The sequence below is a fragment of the Photinus pyralis genome, unplaced genomic scaffold (genome assembly GCF_008802855.1).
Source record: "Photinus pyralis isolate 1611_PpyrPB1 unplaced genomic scaffold, Ppyr1.3 Ppyr1.4_LG5, whole genome shotgun sequence".
Taxonomy (NCBI): domain Eukaryota; kingdom Metazoa; phylum Arthropoda; class Insecta; order Coleoptera; family Lampyridae; genus Photinus; species Photinus pyralis.
The window spans coordinates 5136430-5156744 of record NW_022170596.1 but is presented as its reverse complement, the minus strand read 5'-3'; the positions used below and the strand labels follow the sequence as shown (position 1 = coordinate 5156744).

Sequence of the window (20315 nt, the reverse complement as noted above, 5' to 3'; positions counted from 1 at the left end):
ATTGCGAGTCTGGCTTATAATAATTATATAGCCAGAAAGAAACCCAATAAGCATTAGTGAGAGAGACAGCAGCAATTAAATGATTTATAGCTTAATCAAAAGCGCTTTTAATTTGTTGTGTACTCTATCCCTCTTCGGTCTTCATTCTTTATAATGCTTATTGGGTTTCTTTCTAGCTTATTATAAGCATTGTATATAAGTCAAACTCGCAATAATTCTGTTTATACCTGTATATAATATTTATATTTTTTGCTATTCGCACTTATGTGAGCTGTATTCTCTCCTTAGACTTCGTTTTAGACTAGAAAAGATTCTCTATACTTATTTTTATAGGTATATGAGATTCTCTCGCTACTGGAGTATATTAACCTTTGATTAGGACTGAAAATACAATGGTATTATGCATGATTGATCGTGTCCATAACCATTGAAATAAGTATAATTACTTATTCAATGTCATAAGCGAAAGAATTAGTCAATGGATTCGTGAATACAAAAGATTGTATTTAGAAAAATTTGAATTAACCGGAATCAAGATTTTTGGCAACAGCGATACAATTTGAATTTTACCCGTTTGACAGTGACAGTTGGTCACATTGCAGTGTTTTAGGAGAACAACAGTAGGCACATAAGGGAGGTCGTATTTTAAATAGTGATCCGTTAACTTATTTCGATGTATTAATCAATACAAGCACTGGAATTTAAAGAAAACCCAATAAACTTACGTGAAATGTTTCTAAACATCGTTATTTTATTCGTCCTCTGACATGCATCGACTTTAAAATCCAAACGAATCTCGGCATTTTGACAGCTGCAAACGTCAGTCATGGAATTCGATCTAAGCAAAGAAAATATTCAACCCCTTCGCGGTGGCCGTAATGCTAGCCGGTTAGGAGTCGCACTGCAAGCACAAGGCAATGAGGAATTTCAAAGAGAGCTTATATCACAAAAAGAGTAAATAACACCTTGATACTATTCTTGGCCAATCTTACTCTCTTTTAACCCTTGTAGGAAATTTGAAAACCTTATTAGAAACTATCAAGGCAATGACCCGCTGGAAAACTGGTACCAGTACATTTGTTGGATAGAACAAAGTTATCCCAAACATGGACACGAAGGCAACTTGGTACAAGTACTAGAGGATTGTTTGACAAAATTCGAAAACGAAAAATGTTACATGAACGATTTTCGATTATGTAAATTGTGGATAAAATACGTATGTTTTTAGCTATTTTGTAAGCTTTGGTTTTATGTATGTCTGTGTCTAGAACGATTTACAACCAAATCCAGTCGAGTTGTATCAAATGATGCATTCGAAAGGGTTGTGTAAGGGCTGTGCTGATCTATATCGAGCATGGGCATATTATTACGAAGCAGCTGGCGACTATCGCAGTGCCGATTCGATTTTCCAACTTGGCAGAAGTGAATACGCTCAACCCCAGCAAGAATTAATAATGGCACATCAAAACATGATCTTTGCTGCTGGCCAACAAGTATTGTTGTGTCGCTATTCGAAATGCCGATTTGTACTAATTTTGTGTGTAGGTCATATCTGGTGTAAACGAGCAACGACTATTAGAACAGCGGCACGCTTTAACTACCCTCTGTCCATATGCGCCTGGTAAAGTAGGCAGTGAGCGTTCTATAAGCAGTGCCGGACCTGGCATAGTACCCAGTACATCGTCGAGTTCAAGATCAAACATTGGATTAAGTGTGTACGAAGACAGAGAGAATAGCGTAAGGGAGGTGGCAGCACCGCCTTCGAGTATTCTGAGTGTAGCTAAACGTCAAATTGCACCTAAAGAAAATGCTATTAAAGCCGGAATGTGGACTGCACCTCATTTGAAAGGTGTAGCCGCGCATACCTCTAGAATCCCAAAATTTCAAGGTTTGTAATTTTTTTATTCATCATTTCTGCTTTTTTTTGTGCTCTGAATATATTTTCAAATGTGCTACTGGAATTCACATTCAGATGGCAGCATTTAATGTTTTCATATACGAGAGTACCTAACTACATTGTTGACTGGATCACATGCATTTGTGGCGTATCGAATTCAATATCACGTGTAGTAAAATTAAAAAAAGGTGTAGTGCTCGGTGTAGTGTTAAATTGCAAAGGCAAGCAGTTAGTGTTAAATGTTTTTATTTGCCCAACAGTAACTAATTACCAAAAGTTACAATGGCAGTAGGATTGGCAACACTGTTATCCTATACCCATGCACTGCCATCTGAATATGAATTACACTATACAGGGTGGTGACTTGCGTAACGCATCATAGGGATTTCAATGTAAAATTCGTAACATGCGATTATTGGCTCCCCAAATTATTTTAGAGCAAAAATCTATTAAGGTTTTTTGTAGAAAAAAAATTTTTACGTCAATCAACCGTATTAGTTTCCAATTTTTTGTATAATAAAGACGGAAAACTGGAAAAATAAAACCCGCATCTTTTTCAATAATCTGTGATGCCATGGAATTTTCTAAAACAAAAAGATATCCAGTTATAAATTAACAGCAGTTCGAAATGGATTTTATGATCGACTTGGTTACTGTCTTGCAGTGAATGGTGACTTATTGGAACAATAAATTGTAAATTGTTATAACAGGAAACCGTTTTTAGTAATTTGGTCTTTCTTTATGTTGAATTCGCTGTTCTAAATATAATACTATTTTAATAGAATTTGATTTGTTTTATAGCAGACATTCCATGGCATGACGGATATTGGTGTAGTTTTTGTTTTATAAAATTCCATGGCATCACAGATTATTGAAAAAGATGGGGGTTTTATTTTTCCAAGTTTCCGTCTTTATTATACAAAAAATTGGAAACTAATACAGTTGATTGACGTAAAAACTTTTTTTCTACAAAAAACCTTAATAGATTTTTGCTCTAAAATAATTTGGGGAGCCAATAATCGCATGTTACGAATTTTACATTGAAATCCCTATGATGCGTTACGCAAGTCACCACCCTGTATAGTTCGTTTCACCAATAATTTAACATTTCTCATTAGGTCGTTAAGTAGCGGGATTTCCCACTGTGACATTTAAAACAATAGGACAATAACCCCCATTTAACTAAAAGTCAGCGGTTCTCAATAAAATTTTAATGTTTCAAACGCCAAATTGTAGTGCTCGTATAAATCGTCCCATTTCCTTAATAATCGATATATTTAAAATGTAGTTCCTTAAGGAATGCGTCGATAGGACATTAACGACAATAATCGTGTTGATACCATATTAATGTATTAATTAAATAGGTGGACACATTCCAAGTAGTTTCCCCAATTCCAATTCGGCGTTTGAAACATTAAAATTTTATTGAGAACCGCTGACTTTTAGTTAAATGGGGGCTATTGTCCTATTGTTTTAAATGTCGCAGTGGGAATTCCCGCTAGTTAACGACCTAATGAGAAATGTTAAATTATTGGTGAAACGAACTATAGGTAGTTGTCATGATAAAACGGGAAATTTAAAATGGATTACCAATTATATGGTAATATTGTAAAAATAACTAATCAATTTGGGGATATATTGCGCTATGTGTGGCGACACTGTTAGAAAGAAACAAAACTAGGGTAGAACTTTCCTCTTTATCCTTTCAAGGTCAAACTTACGCCGAAACCGTCTATTTACCAATTTCAAATGTTTCAATTATTCTTCAGATGATAAAATTAGGCTTTAAAAACACATTATTTAAATATAGTGAATACTTAGTTGGTAAATACATAATAGTTTTAAACAGTGATACAGTAAATTAGCTATCAAATAGTACCTATCTTAATTTCTCCAAGAAGATATAAAAGTACAGTTCTTCTTGATGAAGTGCATTTATTTTTATTTTATTTATTTTTCATCTTATGCTATCTTTGGGTTTGTTTTTGGAGAAGCAATACTCTTAATAAGAGGGTACTTAAGTTGGCAACAATTATTAATCTTATTACACTTAAGATTTTAGATCATTACCTTAATCTGATAATTTTCTTGTTGGTAAAAATTAACAGCTTTTTATAGTGTGAACTTTTATTTGAGCGAATGCAACATTCGCTATTTCTTGATGTGGATAAGACAACTTTGTGTGAAGGGTGTCTTTGTACAGTCTTTGGAGAAGAATTCCGAATTCGGATAAATTGGGGCTCATCCAAATCAGAACTCCCGTAACCTCAATCTTCTCAAGTATTTTTCTTATGACAATAGTAATGCATTTGTTTAAAATATTGTTTCTACCGTCAGCCATTTTTATTGATTGGTATCAGTTGCCTTAATTACCATGCATGCGGTTAAACAAATCAAAATCTCCATGAATCCACGGCCTACTGTAAATCGAGCTGTAAATAGTAAAAAAATGTTTTCATGGCCATGATTTAAAAAAAAAATACGTTGTGATACATCAATATAATCAGGAAAAAAAATGAAAACCAATTGACGTTAAGATATACAGGGTATTGCATTTAAAAAATACCAACATTGGGTTAAATCTACGTCACTGGTTTCTTTATCAAATATCTAATCTATACAAATTCTAATCAATAAAAACCATTATTATTATTAAAATAGGGAGCTTTTACTTTTTTTCTGTCTTACATGGGTAGTAAAATAGGATAACATCCCAAAAAGTCAAACTTTACGTTTTCAGCACTCTGTATCTCAGAAACAAATGTAGCTAGTGGCAAAATTTAGATGATTTAAATACGGTTCGATTGCCAAAGTAAATTTACGGAAAAGTTCAAAATTACGGTACTTACGAAAATTTGCGAAGAACGCCGTTACCTTTTACAAAATTCCTACCATTTCATGGAGGGAACGACGGTTTTCCCAGCCTACACAGCGTATTCGATAGTTTTAGTTTACATCCAAAAATTAAAACTTGTACCCCTTCACAATTGCAATTAATACGACGCGCAGATAGTCGAAGCGGCTTAGGAAACCGCGCGTATTTTTTTAATTTTTGAGATGATGACAACTGTGCTTGTATAATTTTTCTTTTGCATTTTGTTTCAAATAAATGATGTTTAATAGTCGTCTGTGACTTACTAAATTCAAGCGACTTCTATAAACTTCGTTATTTAATTGTGCCGCCTGCGATAAACATAAAAATCTGTAATTGGTCTTCAAATTTATCTCAATTAAGCAATGAAACCACGCGACGACCGGTTCGGATGCGATTTACTGCAACTCATTTAATTGTTAATTACACTTACTTAATTTGCTGGATTAAAATTTCCAAATGCGGTAGCCCAGTAATGGCCATTGTTACTGGAATTTCGGGTCAATCTCAACAGGTCTGCAATATAATAAACTGCAAGACCTTGCAGCTCTAATGCTAATTTTAAATTAACTAAAATCATCTAATAATCACAAAAGATTGTTAGTCGTAATTCATTACTTTTTCATTCATCTCTTCTTTTTTTTTATTAACCTCAAAGAAATAATTATAGTGTTTTAAACAGTAACAATTAATGGCGCTTGAACAGTTCTTCCTGACAAGATTTCTTCTTATTTTAAAGACTTACACGAGTACCAAATAAGTAACTGTATCGTCTTATATGGTTCACGCTGATTGCAAATGTCTCACATTTTAGGCTAATTTCAAGAGATTAAAAATTTCTTTTCCATTAGTTCACGTTGACAGCGATGAAAAAAGAGGTCTTATACTGCCGGCGGAATTTTACCCTACGACCCACGAAGACTTCTCTTGTTGGAAACCTGTCTTGTGTTACGCCGAGCCGGACGATCCCCATAGATTTCCTATGTATCCCAAAGCCAAAGTGTACTGCAATCTGGAGACCGAATTCAGTATAGAAGAGATTAGGGCCGCACGGTACCTGCCACGTTCGAATGTTTCCTATGTCGAAACGGCGCAAGCTATTCAGTCCATATTGGGCGACGGCGTTAACACCAGCAAGCACAGGATGCACGATCTAACTCAGGTTTGTGTGGGAACTACGTTCCAAATTTCTTTATAAGTTGCTTGGTGTAGGAGGAACATTTATATGATCAAGGTGACGGAGACGGATTGCATCATATGTTTATGTCGGGCATGCAAGGGGATGTTGTCCAGCAGCCAATTTTACAAAATCATAATATTTACCAGCAGTTTGGATGTTTGCCAGAAATTCATCAAGAGGTGGTCAGTGAGCAATCTCTTCGTCACATGGAGGATAACAGAGTAAGTTTTTGTTGTCTGTTTACAGCACTTAAAGTGATAGGGCAATGTAAGGAACCTATAAATATTTTAGTTTTATTAATATCGATGGAGTTTTCTGTGAAAGAGGCAAGCCAAGGGATAGGTTTTACATTGGTATAACGATAATCTTAACCCCCTCCCCCTCCCCAAGTTTAAAATAGTGTTTAGGCACGGACCTCTTATAAAAAATGGGCTGCCAATCACACTATTATGATATCATAAAAATGTCCAACACATGTTAGACGCTATCGTGTGCTTTTTTAAGTTGGTCGTGACTGATTCTAATTAGTTTTATGTTGGTATAACTTGCGAAACTAACCTAGTTTATTTACTTAAAATTGTTGTTTATTAGAGAATATAGCATCTTCTGAATACTGACCAGTAGTATTACTGCTTTATCTTGTTTAATTACTGACAGTCACTATTTCATACAATTGAAAACAATTACGGAACATTCCCTATGCCTACTTCAGGCGTTATTTAATTACATAACCAAACTTTTTTAGCGGTAATTTATGTGTTTGTTTATCAATAGGGATCACCTCTAAAATTTAAAGGTTGTGACGTACCCAGGCCAGCCCCGAGAGACTGCGCAACTCAAGATTCAAAACTTTCCCTCCAAAACTAACTGAACCCCGTGGCACGTGATAGTCTAGACAAAGCTACCTAACCTGAATAACCGAATAATAGGACCATCTTACTACGTTGTGTTTTTAAAAATCGCTACAAGATATGTGTTGCCTGTCGGAGTGAGGATCAAGTAAGGAATACAAATAAAACAAGTACATGCTTTAAAAACGGAGATTTAATCCAAATACTTCGCATTGCATGATTAAATTTAGAAAATGGTAGTTCACAAATATAACAATAGGCTGGGAAAAAAAGAACTGACCAAGAAAAAACCCAGCCAACAAATTAATATTGAACTTTATAGGAAAATTAGTTGTCTGTAATGGCATGAATACATACATATTATGATTGTTGTTAAGTAAATTAAGATAATGTTGAATCACAGACTCCGCTGGAATTCCTAAGGAATCAATATTTCACACACATAACAAAAAACAATCGTTAAAACATTACAATAAATTCATATAATAGGTTTGGATATTGGATGGCCATTCCAAATCCCACACCGAGTAGTCTTTAGTTGCTCTGGTCATGACATGTCAACATTATATGAAATCGCTAGGAGTTGGTCTCTCAGAAGAGCATTTCACATAGGAAGGATACCTCAAATTGATAACAAAACAAAAGGTCACAACAAGAACACACCGCCCGCTTTTAGCGGATCTATGCGCAAGTGAGACCGGTCTTAGCCAGCAGCCTCATGTACAACTAAGCGGGACCACAACTCTTTCATTCACACGTCTCTAGGATCAGACCAACCCACTAGTTATAAAGTGCCGTGTTATAAATTACCGAACTCCAGGCTCTCTACCATGACTACTGACAGTAACCAATCAAAAGACAAATCATGACATAACAAAAATAACAGAGCAACACCATCGGCAAACTCGCACGCATACATAATCATAAATAAAATATACACAATTTATGTAGGCGTTGACAGTTGACATACCTATTTGCAGTGGCATAGCAAAGACTGACACAAAACCAATGTTCTGTCACTACATGTCAGGGATCAACTAATCGGATTGATTAGCAATATCGGCAAGATGGCTCTTTTCGAAGACACAAAAAAAAAACAATACATAAAATATATATCTCTGCGTATGTCAGTCCTAAACTTTAGCCAGCCTCTGCTACGTCAAATCGAGATTAAATATCGGTATCAAATATAGGACAGTAAATATTCGAAACAAGTCATCCTTGCCAAATATTAATAATCATAATCACCTGGTTCAAATAAATAGTAGGAGCATAACGTCAAGTATCACATTACAACAAAACAAAGGAACATGTCGTGGCAAACATTAGTATCAAGTAATTAATTCACAATGCCAAGTGCAATATGTAACAATCAACCACCTAACGTACGTCACTCGCCTCCAGATGAAGCACCCTGTAAATAAACAGTAGTATATTCGTGCAAACAAAAGCGAAATGTGCTGCAATAAATTCATTTATAAATTAAAATGTAGTTCTGCATGCTGTATTGAATATCATCCCTAAGGGAACATACTGTATCTAAATATAAATAAAAACACGTAAATCGGTCAGTAATTCATGTGGCCAGCGTTTGGAACAAAGGAGTACTGTAAATTGGAAAACAATATATTTATGTAGAATCTCTATGCATTTAATTTAAAGTATGAGTAGTACAACAAATTAAAAGTGCAATTTGTATTTAGAATGGGTTATAAATGGCAATAATCATGCTGAACTAGAATACCATTAAATTGGTAAATAATCTAACACGATCATATCATTGCTAGATGGATGCAATAGACGTAGAGATAAAAAAACGAGTTCATCACCTTTATAATTGTTGAAGCTGCAGTCACTATTCGCAACGTAAAAATTACTTCTGCCCTCAACAAAAGCACAAATACCTCTACCTAAATCTTCTTTTTAAGCAAATTCTAGACTAAAATTGTTAATATCGACCGCGCTCTGAGACGTCGATTCAATGTAGAGCAGGGAAGAAAAAAACACGTGTTCCACGGAAACGAAACAAAGCGCAATCTTGACTTTTTTCCGTCGCGCCAGGGTCGGTCTCGAGAATATTTAAATCGAATTTTAGCGGGCAAATTCGGTTCCATCACAGGGTCATAATTTTTTTACCTGTTAATTAATTTTAGGTTAATTTTGCAAGTTTGTCAATATAAAATTAATTATTATTTGTCACTACCAACTTAAGAAAACAGGCGATGGTGACTATCACGTATTAGTCCAATGTGGAATATATTGTATTGGCAGTTCGTTTTTTTAAGAGGTCCGTGTGTTTAGACATATACTGTATTCATTTTAAGAAGGTAGCGGTAGAAAGCATAGGGAAGCTTTGACCTTCAATGTGATTGGCTAAAACACGAGTCAGTATTACACTGAAACATAAAACGAGTGGCGAATTTTGTAAGCTGGTAGTTTATGTTGCCAACTAAACTGCCGAAGTGTCATTAGCTGTTAATGTCAAAGATTTATTTCTGTTCGCCGTACTGGATATTTCTTCTTTACAATAATTGGGTGCCGTTTTATATTTTTCCTGTGTGTGTTTACCTTCAAGCATAGCGCCATCTACTACCTTCTTATAATGAATGCAGTATAGTTACTCTATGGTTTAGATCAATTGCATGTTGGTTATTTGTGCAGTTTTCCTCTTTGTTCCTGCCTAAGTAATGGATAATAAAAGTGTGAACATTTCACTTTTTTTGCTATCTCTCTAGGAAATTTTGTTTGCACCCTAAAAAACAGAACATTTGGTGAAAAAGAGACACATTTAAAGTGGAACGTCGTTTCTATTTGCGTATCTTTTTAAAAATTCATTGAAATTGATCAATTCCATTTATTATAATTAATAAACGCGAGACTAAACGCCATCCAATTCCAAGAAACGTGGGCTTCACGTGATCGACAATTTCGTGAATTCCTATAGGTCGCGAAAAGTGAAAGCACAATCGCAATATCGCCGCTACTGTGCAAAGTGATCACGCGCCAGGCGGGTGGCGGTGTTTACGTTTAGTCATATTGGTGTTAATTAGACAGAGTTTAGATTCTCTTGCTTTCGTGCTGACACTTCTGATGAACCTTCTGCTTACCCTTTGTAACTTGTAGCTCATTTTAATAAATGGTAACTTGACGGGTGGCATTGGAGAGTTATTTCTAATCTGAAGTTTGGCGATTTTCCGACAGATGGTGGTTTCTCCCAAGCTATGTTTCCCTAGCTAGGCTATATTGATGTGATAGTTTCATGGTCTTTAAGAATATAAATCATTGTCGGGACTAATCTTAAGTCGTAATATCCTACAGATCTTTACATGACATGTATGGTGGGAAGAACGCCTTGTGTCATGTAGCAACATTTATTTTATCTATGGGAGTGTTCAGAACTAATTCTACCCATTTCCAAGCTGACGTTTTAAGGTAAGTAATCGTTTTACGCGTCTGTCATGTGTTTTACTGTTTGGCGCTCTACACATACTTATTATTGAACATGGTGTTCTAATTGGGATTGGTCTGGAATTTTTAGATTTTGCTAAGTATCTTAGATTACCATGAGATCTAGGTAAGTCATCAGAACAATAGTAGACCACCGCCAACCCACCTATATCGGATGCTGAATGTGAAAGAAAAATCTCATGTCGTCTAGTAGTTGTGTCTAAGTTGACTCTTTAGGGGAATCGTAACAGAAAGATGGAAAGTTTGTTTGGTCGTGCAGGACTCTTGCCTAGTGTGACCAGGGTAGTGAGCAGTTGGGGCATGCGAAACGCTTTAGGTCTTTGCTATCTACAAATAATTTAAATTTGCTTATTATAACCACACAGTTTTGTTAAATAGAAAAATAAATTGTTCATATTTATGACAGCAATACACAAAAAGAAGAAGCCGCCGTTGTTTGAACTTCTTTTGAAAAGTACCGAGATAGAAAAAGCTTCAGTCGATTTATTCCAAATTTTATTTTTTTTAAATATACAATGGTCCATTACTTTGTTCAACCATTGCATTTGCAAAAAACATAAACGTTGATACTTGCAAAGAGCAGAGGAAGCATAGTTGCAACATATGAGCGTGATTTTAAGATTTTTGTATAATTGAACAGAGATGCTTTTAATTTATATAGATATATATATAGTTTCTAAAAACTCTAGTTACTATGAGTGTGTAACTTTATTCTATGTTATTGTTTTTATTGTAGACTCGTAGACCAGAAGACAAAACAAGGATTTTTGGTCAAAACATGGAAGAGCCACTGATAACATTCCACACGTCAGCCCAAAACAAGATCGACCCTAATAACATCGATTTTGGCAATGAGATAAATGATCTTTGGGGATCAGCCATCAACGATACTTTAAGCGTGTCAGTTCACCCGCCTCAACATAAAAATGTATCAAAATTTTCTATCTACGAAGAATCGAAATATCAGGATCACTTGCAACCTAAAGGGAGCGCGATGAAGTCCGCTCCGTTTAAGGTGTTGAGCGACGAAGACTTGGCCGAGACCGGTTCGAGGGGAGGCCACGATATAGCGGCAGCTGCCCAACCTGGCGACGAGGCGAAAAGGATAGTTATTTTCGAAGATGAAAGCAGTTCGTCCATGACTGAGATGGCGGCACCACCGGTCTCGCGTTTTTCAGATTTAAACGCAACGTGCAACACGCAAGCTTTTAATTTTAATCTGAACGCCATGAAAGTTAGTACTCCACAAGCGAAACAAGTGCACATTTCTCCCACATCTTCTCTGGATGCTCCTCGCAAGCAATTATTTTCGGCGGAAATAGAGACGGGACCCGTCAAACTTGGTAATCGATGTTCTACTATTGTTGAGGAAACTTCTTCAAAAAGCTATGGGTATGTATACACACCTGTTAGCAATTACGAATTGTTAGTTATTGGGAACGAAAAGTCACAATTGTTTAAAAGATTAATGTAACTTAGACCTCGGATTAATGGTGGGTTTATTCAACGTATTTAATTTAATTTTTCATCCCTGAGTGTATAGGAACCACTCCAGTTTTTTGGCGCAGTTAGGCTTGGGAAAATTCCTATAAATTCAGATGGTAATTAACTAGATTTGATGCAGTTGTACAGCTAAATCCATGCAAAACGGTTCCTTGAAAATCAAACAAGAGGATTTGTTGGAATAAAAAAAAAATAATACACAGAGCATTAAGATTTGAACCAAACGGCAAAAGCCGGCGGAACGGTACGACAGTCTCGAGCGCTACCAGAGGTTGTTCCCTTGCCCCTGTAAGTCACCCAGATACCAACGATCGATCACTGGCGAAACCCTAAAAGAGAATTAAGGACACACGGGAAACTAACAATTTTTCAAGCGGGATCGGAAGCAAAACTATCGATATCTACTTCAGTGTTGAAAATATTAAAAGATCCCCTCTAATTGATTGACTACTCAGTACTTCATCCCCTCTAAATGATGTTCGTACCTTTTATAAAATTCCCCAAGTGCGGAAAGCGAAGGCTGGAAAATCCGTAACTAACTAGTCGCTCGAAAATTAAAACTTCTTTAATTAAGTGCTCATCTCCCTGACATCCTAAAAATCTTAAACATGTATAAAATATAAAGAAAATTCGCAGCTAAATTAAGTATAAATCACTTCCGCTGACGGACCGACTCGAGCGCCACCAAGAGATGCGGACTTGCCCCAGAACAAGGTTTCGGATTGGCTGCGAAACGGAAGCCACAGATAACGCGGAGCCCGGGCTCTAGGGATCTTGCAGGCAGCGGCGATTGGCTTCTGGCGAAACAACTGAAAGCAGAATTACAGCCCACAGACACAGTAGCGATTGCCCTAACGGAAACGCAAGCAACAAAGAACAAGTTAATTAGCGGTAGCTACGGGAAATCAAATGCAGGAAAGCGAAACAATATCCCCCCTAATAATTAATGGAACAGAATGTATCAAAAATTGATACGGTATTTACAAACGTCATTAGAAAAACACCAAAGGCAAAAAGACCAATGGTTTTAATACGGTACGGTTGCTAAAGTAAGTCTATGAAAAATTTCAAAATTTACGGTAGTTACGAAACGTTATTCGACATCAATCAAATAAGATGAAAGAAATATAGGCACTCAGAGCCAGAAAAACAGATACCAAGCAACACGCGAATTAACTATTAATAAAAGAAATCTTAATTACCTTAAAATGTTAGTAATCCTTACATCTGGCCAATTGCGATTGTTTTTACACAGACGCACTAACACAAATACCAAAATGATACTTCTGAGAACTGTACTTGACTGCACTTGAACCTCGATTTAGACGACAGTGCGTAGGTTGTAATTACTGTCGTAAAATGTAGCTATTTGATGATGGAAAATTCCCCTTAACAGGTACTGGGAAAGGCTTCATCAAAGCGATAAACGCACGCTAGTCCGACTACACTTCGTAAACGTAATACTTGACTGTCTGAAAATCGACTTTCTTTTATAACAAGAACTTTACGATTATAAAGACTGACTGTCTTTTTAAGTGGCAAGACGATTTGTCTTAAATAACAGCAAACTACCAACCACCAAAACAATAAGCAGCTACGTTCCAGCGTCCACCAAAACAAACAAGCCACAATTGACGTCCACCACCCAAAGCGCCACGATTAACGTTTGTCTTCTCTAGTTAAAACCATTACTCTTTTTTTAACTTTCTCCTTCATTTCCTTTACAAATTAAAGCGTCGTTGAACGATAAACGGCACCTGGATTTTCTTATCTTGAAACTAATTAGCTTACGCCGATAACTAAACTTCTTATCCACGAACGGAGATAAACTTTTACAAATCCTACGCAATTATTTTTAGATGTTTAAATCTAGTCTTGCATCATGTAATAAAATTATTGCACATCTTGTGTTCTCAGATGTGCCCCCGTGACTATATAACCCAAAATATAATTGTAGTATGCCCCATGGCACAATTGTCAAACTTGTGACTTTTCGTTGTTCATAAATCAGGAGTTGTTTGTTCCACACATAAAATATATTCCAAACCTTCTTCAATAAAATAAGAAATTATTATTTTCAGTTCGAGCAGTGGAGGTTCGATCAAATCAAATACATTCAACAACTCAAAAAGGGAAAACATGGCCATTAGAGCCGACGAAAGTAGCAGTTATCATTTCAATTTGGCGCAAAACTTACGAGCGAACGCTGCTTTACGAACCAGCGTTCTAGAAGTAATGGACTGCGAATCGGGACAGAACAGCCCTGTTACAGAGACTCCTATCGCCCCCTTAGAAACGGCACCATCCGATCCGTTCAAACCTGCTCTCCTAAAACAGCTGCTCAACCGAGTCGGATTCCCGGGACGTTACGACGGCAGTTATATTCAAATAAATTCGGTTCCTCGTATAACAGTGCGGAAAGAGGTAACCGTCATTGGTGAAGACAAATATCTGGTGAATACAAGACTGGGTGAAGGAACGTACGGCCAAGTTTACAAGGCACTAGATTTATGCACTAACCGAGCGGTCGCATTAAAATTACAAAAACCTCCAAATTGTTGGGAATACTATATTTGTAAGGAACTGCAAGTTCGTCTTGCAAAACATCCTCTGAAAGAATGCTTTATGGATATACAATTAGGTTACTTTAGTAAGTTTCTATAAACACCAAAGCCTTGTTTAATTGGACAAACTTTTAGGTGATCAAATATCAGTATTTGTCTCAGAATTCTGCCCAAGCGGATCACTACTCGATGTGGTCAATTCATTTAAAAGAAAGACAGGGTATACGATCAAACAATCGGTCTGCATGTACTTTTGTATCGAAATGCTTAAAATTGTCTCTGCCATGCATAAAGCCAAAATCATACATGCAGATATTAAGCCGGATAATTTTCTAGTCTACATCACGTCCGAATCGACTTTACAGCTTCAATTAATCGATTTCGGATGCAGCATAGATATGACGCTCTTTCCTCCAGGAACCAGTTTTCAACGTCGAATCACCACTAAAGACTTTATTTGCTGCGAAATGCAAGACGGTCGTCCGTGGAGCTACCATACTGATTTGTTTTGTGTTGCGGCAACCGTTCACGTATTGCTGTTCGATAAATACATGCAACTGCAGAAAAATGGTGCTCACTGGTCCATCACCCAACGGTTTTCCAGATACATGAGGCAGGATTTGTGGAACGAATTTTTCAGTAGGCTACTAAATCAACAAGATGGGCCGGCCAATCCGGATAAGCTAGTAGAAATTATGAACGACGGTATAAATAAAGGGAGAGACGAATTAAATATGGAGATGCGTAAATTAGTAAACATACTTAGCAATCGATAGTTACGTAAAATAATTTCTTTAAATAAATGTAACTTATATTTTGATCTGTTTCGCTTTAAACGAAAACAAACAATTTGGAGCATACAATGTAATCGACAACAAATTGAAATTTATTTGAATAATTGTAACGAACGTTACATTGCAGTTTTAATATAGCGTAGCAGTGACTTCATGATTAAAGTTATTTACTATCGGTAAATATTATATGTTTCGCTTTTTTACTTTCATTTAGATCGACAATGGTTTGTTTTAATAGAAGGTGAATTTGCATTTCACTGCAATGAACAGTAATTTTAAACAAATGCCGCTTCATAATTTTACTAAAATTGTTTTTTTTTCAAGTGTTAAAATAAATGAATTATTTGAAACTGAATAAATCCGATTTAAGAAGTTCGATGTTTGTTTTATTGCTGTCGTCTAGGCAAAGCTACCTAACCTGAACAACAAAATACTAGGACCACTACAAGTCATCGAGTAGAAGTAGAAATAGGATGGGGAAAAAAAGAACTCCCCAGGAAAAAACCATCCAACAAACATACATAACATAAACTAAATATATAGCTTCGGTAGGCTCAGACACAATTGCCTAGGCTTACTTAGCCAAATGCCTACATAAAAAATCAGATAAGTAATGATACATCTAAGGACTTATTTACCTAAGCGTTAAAGCCAAACGTGCCCCGGGTGAAATAGGCTCTCGAAAACTGTTTTTCACTATTGGCGGACCTATCCACGTTAGCAGCAAGTCAAACTGAGCGGTAGTAAGCCTTGTATAATTAAAAAATTGCTCGGGATCTTGAAATCGCATTTCTTGAATGAGATTGTGGTAATCCCCCTGATTTATGCGATTTTGGTTTATCGGTCTGACCCACCACCTTCTTGTTTTTCTTTTATTTAAATATAGGTATAGGAGACCTAATCCTAAAGTGGCAAGATACTTATTCCTGTTCGCCATATTCATTGTGTATGTAAACAAAATCACAACAAAAAATACATGGTTATGTTGGCTGTCATATAAAAGCACGCATGCGCACCTCTGTTCATTTCCGTAAAATTAAGCGGCAAAGTTTGCAGTTTGCAAACTTCTGCGTTAAGTATTAATTTCGACGATTAATTTTTTATATTGTGAATGTTGCCCTTAAAATACATAACTTTAAACATTTATGTTAATTTTCGATTGTTAATTGTGGGTATTAATTTTGAGGTTGTGAATGCTACTTAAATGTATTTTGATTTCTTAATAATACAAGTAGAACCTGGTCTCCTCATTATATGTATGTACCTACTTACATATAAATATATCTATGTGTATGTCAGGTGGGATATGCCACCTGTAATGTTAAGTCGAGATCAAAATCGATTATACCACACATTCAAAATATAAATACATATATGTATTCTTTTATGCAGTGCTTCATAGGATTGATATGCAACAAGAATCCGTTTGCGCTGCTTTAAAATTGCGTTTTAAAATCTCTTATAATACCTACCATCATGTAGTACGTATAGACAATTGGTACTTGGTAGCAATGTTATCTACCTTACCGGCAGTGTAGTATGACAATAATATGGGCTACAATGGTTGTGAATGTGAATCAATTATAATTTTTGAAATCCTCTTCTCGACCTAGACAGATCAAAGTGAAATATCTATTACCAGCTAAATATCGCAACGTTTATTAAACTAGTCGTTATTAATGGCGATATAAGCATAATTCTTAAGAAATCTTTCCGTATACCTCTTAATCCTTAATTTCAACATTTCTGTTGTTAGTAGCAATAGCAATGAATTTAGTGGCAATAGCTATGACTTGTTGCTTTATGAATTGCTACTAATAGCTGTATTCGTTTCAAGTGATTTAACTGTTAAATCAGTTTAAGTGATTGCACTTTGTTTTTTTCGTTTACAATCTTAGATCATATAGTACATGGCTATATGGTCTAAGATTGTAAACGAAAAAAATCACTGAAACTGATTTAACTCAGTTAAATCATTTGAAACGAATACAGCTAATAACAGCCAAAAGCTTAATAAAATATGTGAAAACAGTTTTGTATGCACCTTTTAATTCTGAACAACTTTAAACTCTACAGTTTTTTCTGTAAAATGTACAGGAGGGCAGGATATTGCATAAAACTAATTTTTCAGGTTAAATCCCTATGTTCCTACTTACCGTGCACCACCCGGTATAAAAGGCGCTTTCTTTCGGCTACTTAGCAATCATGATTTCAAAATCGTGATTCGTAAGATGACGTTTTACGAAAGAACGCGCGAATTTAAATCAAAGTGTGGTTAAGTTTACGGAGTACACATTTACATTCGAATTAGGTATTTTTTGTTTGGATTATGAAAATAATTTAAATACAAGTGGAAGTACTTGCACGCTTACGCTCCTCTTCAGTTACAAATATTGACTAACCTAACATTTAAGCAAAAATATCCTTGCATTTATAGGTTAGGAATTCGTGATCATAAAACTTTTATGTTCATTTTGTTCAGGATTTTAGCAACCATGATCATAAGATCACACTTCGAAAGAACGTGATTTGACAATCCAAACGCGTTTGGATCACCGAAAGAAAACGCCTAAAGATAACTGTTCAATGATGACAACTTAGCTGTCCAAGTGAGTTCAGTGACCCTGTATAAATTTTTTCGACTATCCTGTGTAGAAATTTGTTCTCTCCCTGTAACTTCACTTCCTTCGGTCATGATCGAAGGCTACGAGTAAAAAATAAATTTTTACTCGTAGATCGAAGGTAACTTCACAATCAAAATAAAAATTTGGTTATGTTTATCTATTTACGACCAACGTTTTCAAAAAAATTCACAAATGTATCTCGATTTAAGGCCATTACTATCAGTTCACGTAAATGTAGTGCAAGCAAAACAACCTCCACGTCTAGTTATTGCATGAATTCCGTAAAGTAATTGCTATCCTTCTAAAATTAGTTGTTCCTTCACTGGTTTACAGACAACATGACTATGAAAACTTTATATGCACTTTGTTACTCAAAGATGAAGCTAGATCGTGTGCATTTGCTGTACGCGCTTTCAATGTCGAAGTATCGAGAGTCTTAGACCAAGTATCGAAATCAGATATTGGTCTTATGAGAATGAAGTTTTGGGAGGATGCACTTTTGGCATGTTTCAGTAAAGATATAAGCAAAATACCTCAACATCCTGTAGCTTTGGAACTGTTTAAAGTGAGTACCATTTAGCGTTGTACTTGGCATTCATAACAACAGTAGGTACTTTTAAGGCTATAACACGATGCAATTTAACCAAACGATATTTTACCTCGTTAATTAAGAGTAGATATGATCTGTTGAAACACAACACGTTTGAAAATCTGGAAGCGATAGAAGCACACTCTGAAAAATCTATATCAAGTGTTTACTATTTGATATTGGAGGGATCTAAAGTTAGAAATGTAAATGCTGACCATGCCGCTTCCCATTTAGGTAAAGCGCAAGGACTTGTTCAACAACTAAGGTAGGTAAATTCATTAAATCCAGCTCATAATTTAACGTTTTCCTGTGTAGATGTGTTCATATGGCGAAAAACTTAAACGCAATACCTCTACCTCAAGATATTTTAGTAAAGCATCAAGTTAGTCATGAAGAAATTCTTCGTTGTAGACCAAGCAGTAGGTTAAGCGAATGTAGTTTCGAAGTTGCCAGTCGTGCTCATCAGCATCTCGTGAAGGCACGTGGTATTTTAAAAAACGTACCAGAGGAAGGAAGGCGTGCATTACTGCCGGCTGTGGCAGTTCACAACTACTTAGATAAATTACAGAAGTTAGATTACAATGTATTCGATCCACACTTACAAGTACGAAGTTGGTGGTGGATTCCTAGAGTGTGGTTCACAAATTTAAAAAAAAAATACTAGTTCTCTATCTCTGTAAAATTAATTAAATTATTTCATTTGATTTTTTGCATGTTATCCATAGCCTATAATAATTTACGGAATGGTTATGGAATGGATATGGTATGGAAACGTTATGTATAGTGAGAATCGGCCTTTATTTTGCAGATGAGGGAACTACAGGGAACGATGTAAAGTGTATTTATATTTTTTTTTTACTCTTCCATCATATATTACTTATTAGTTTATGATCTGCACTAAATAGATAATTTCGTTGAATTTTTAGGCACTAGTGCGCGAAAGTAGATAGTCAATGTTCCCGACGTTCGTATTTTATTGGGAAAACGCGATTTAGAACGAAGGAGTGCAAAAAAGCTTTTCAGCTCTTTTATGTCTGAGAATATGTGTAGAAAATTTGGTTCCAATTGGTTCAACCGTTTAGCCGAAAATCAGAGTACAGGCGGACGTCGAGATTTTGTTTGATTCAGATTCCTGTATTTGTATTCCAAAACGTGTATTTCCGTAAAAAAACTGTGGGGGGGGGCATTTTTTACCCCAATGCAATACCTTCCTTACTAACGTGCGGGTGGCAAGAATGGAAAATTTATACTTTTATAGTCAGGTGTACAATAGTGCCGTGATTTAACGAAACGCAAAAATTTGTGTGCTGTATGACAAATGGAATGGTATAAGAAATGAACGTGTAGAAGTCAGAGACTTGTTATACCCTTAGACTATGAAATTCTTTCCTTCTCTAAGGTTATACCCATATATATAAGAGAAGTATATGGATAACCGCCTATGATTGCAATGTGCAAATTGTTCGCCATAAAAGAGAGCTGCCCTATTCCTTAGTCCTGAACTCTGTATTTATGCGCAAACTCCCCAAGTAAATATTTACTTCTCTCCGCCTACTTTTAAGTAGCGCCAATTTCAAATTTCATAACCTATAACTCGAAAATAGGGTTAAAATTTTATTAAACCATTATTGTGTGCAATTACCATATGTAAAGACAACCACGCACCATTCGGAAACTTCACCCAGACTTCTATTCGCTTCATGCAAGTTCATATTCACCACATTGGCCCCATTCCACCTGCCGACTCCTATCACTATTGTCTGATCCTGTGATGTCTTTAGATAAGTATACTAGCTGGCCGAGGCCCACCCTCCCAAGACCAATCGCCGCCGAAACGTTTCTTACCTGTTGACTATATCGCTTCGATTCCCCTACTTGCATCTTCACGAGAGGGACGACGACAATTTGAATCTTCCCTTTTTTGTGCCCTCAACATTGTTTTCGGCACACAAGGATTCGGGACCTGCAGTCAA

At 36.0% G+C, this 20315-nt stretch overlaps 2 protein-coding genes across 2 annotated transcripts; both read left to right on the top strand.

The window, feature by feature from the left end:
* The first annotated feature begins 577 nt into the window (after positions 1-577).
* On the top strand, positions 578-15155 carry LOC116170467. Its single transcript, XM_031486894.1, has 9 exons — positions 578-954; positions 1012-1216; positions 1269-1493; positions 1546-1888; positions 5621-5931; positions 5982-6170; positions 11005-11660; positions 13853-14421; positions 14471-15155. Exons 1-9 carry the CDS (start codon positions 827-829, stop codon positions 15109-15111), a joined length of 3267 nt encoding a protein of 1088 aa, XP_031342754.1. The 5' UTR covers positions 578-826; the 3' UTR covers positions 15112-15155.
* A 2713-nt stretch (positions 15156-17868) lies between these two features.
* On the top strand, positions 17869-19047 carry LOC116171366 (NADH dehydrogenase (ubiquinone) complex I, assembly factor 6). The gene is made up of 4 exons (XM_031488158.1): positions 17869-18039; positions 18087-18318; positions 18375-18607; positions 18658-19047. The coding sequence occupies exons 1-4, from the start codon at positions 17903-17905 to the stop codon at positions 19004-19006; spliced, it is 951 nt and encodes a 316-aa protein (XP_031344018.1). The 5' UTR covers positions 17869-17902; the 3' UTR covers positions 19007-19047.
* Positions 19048-20315: the final 1268 nt, after the last annotated feature.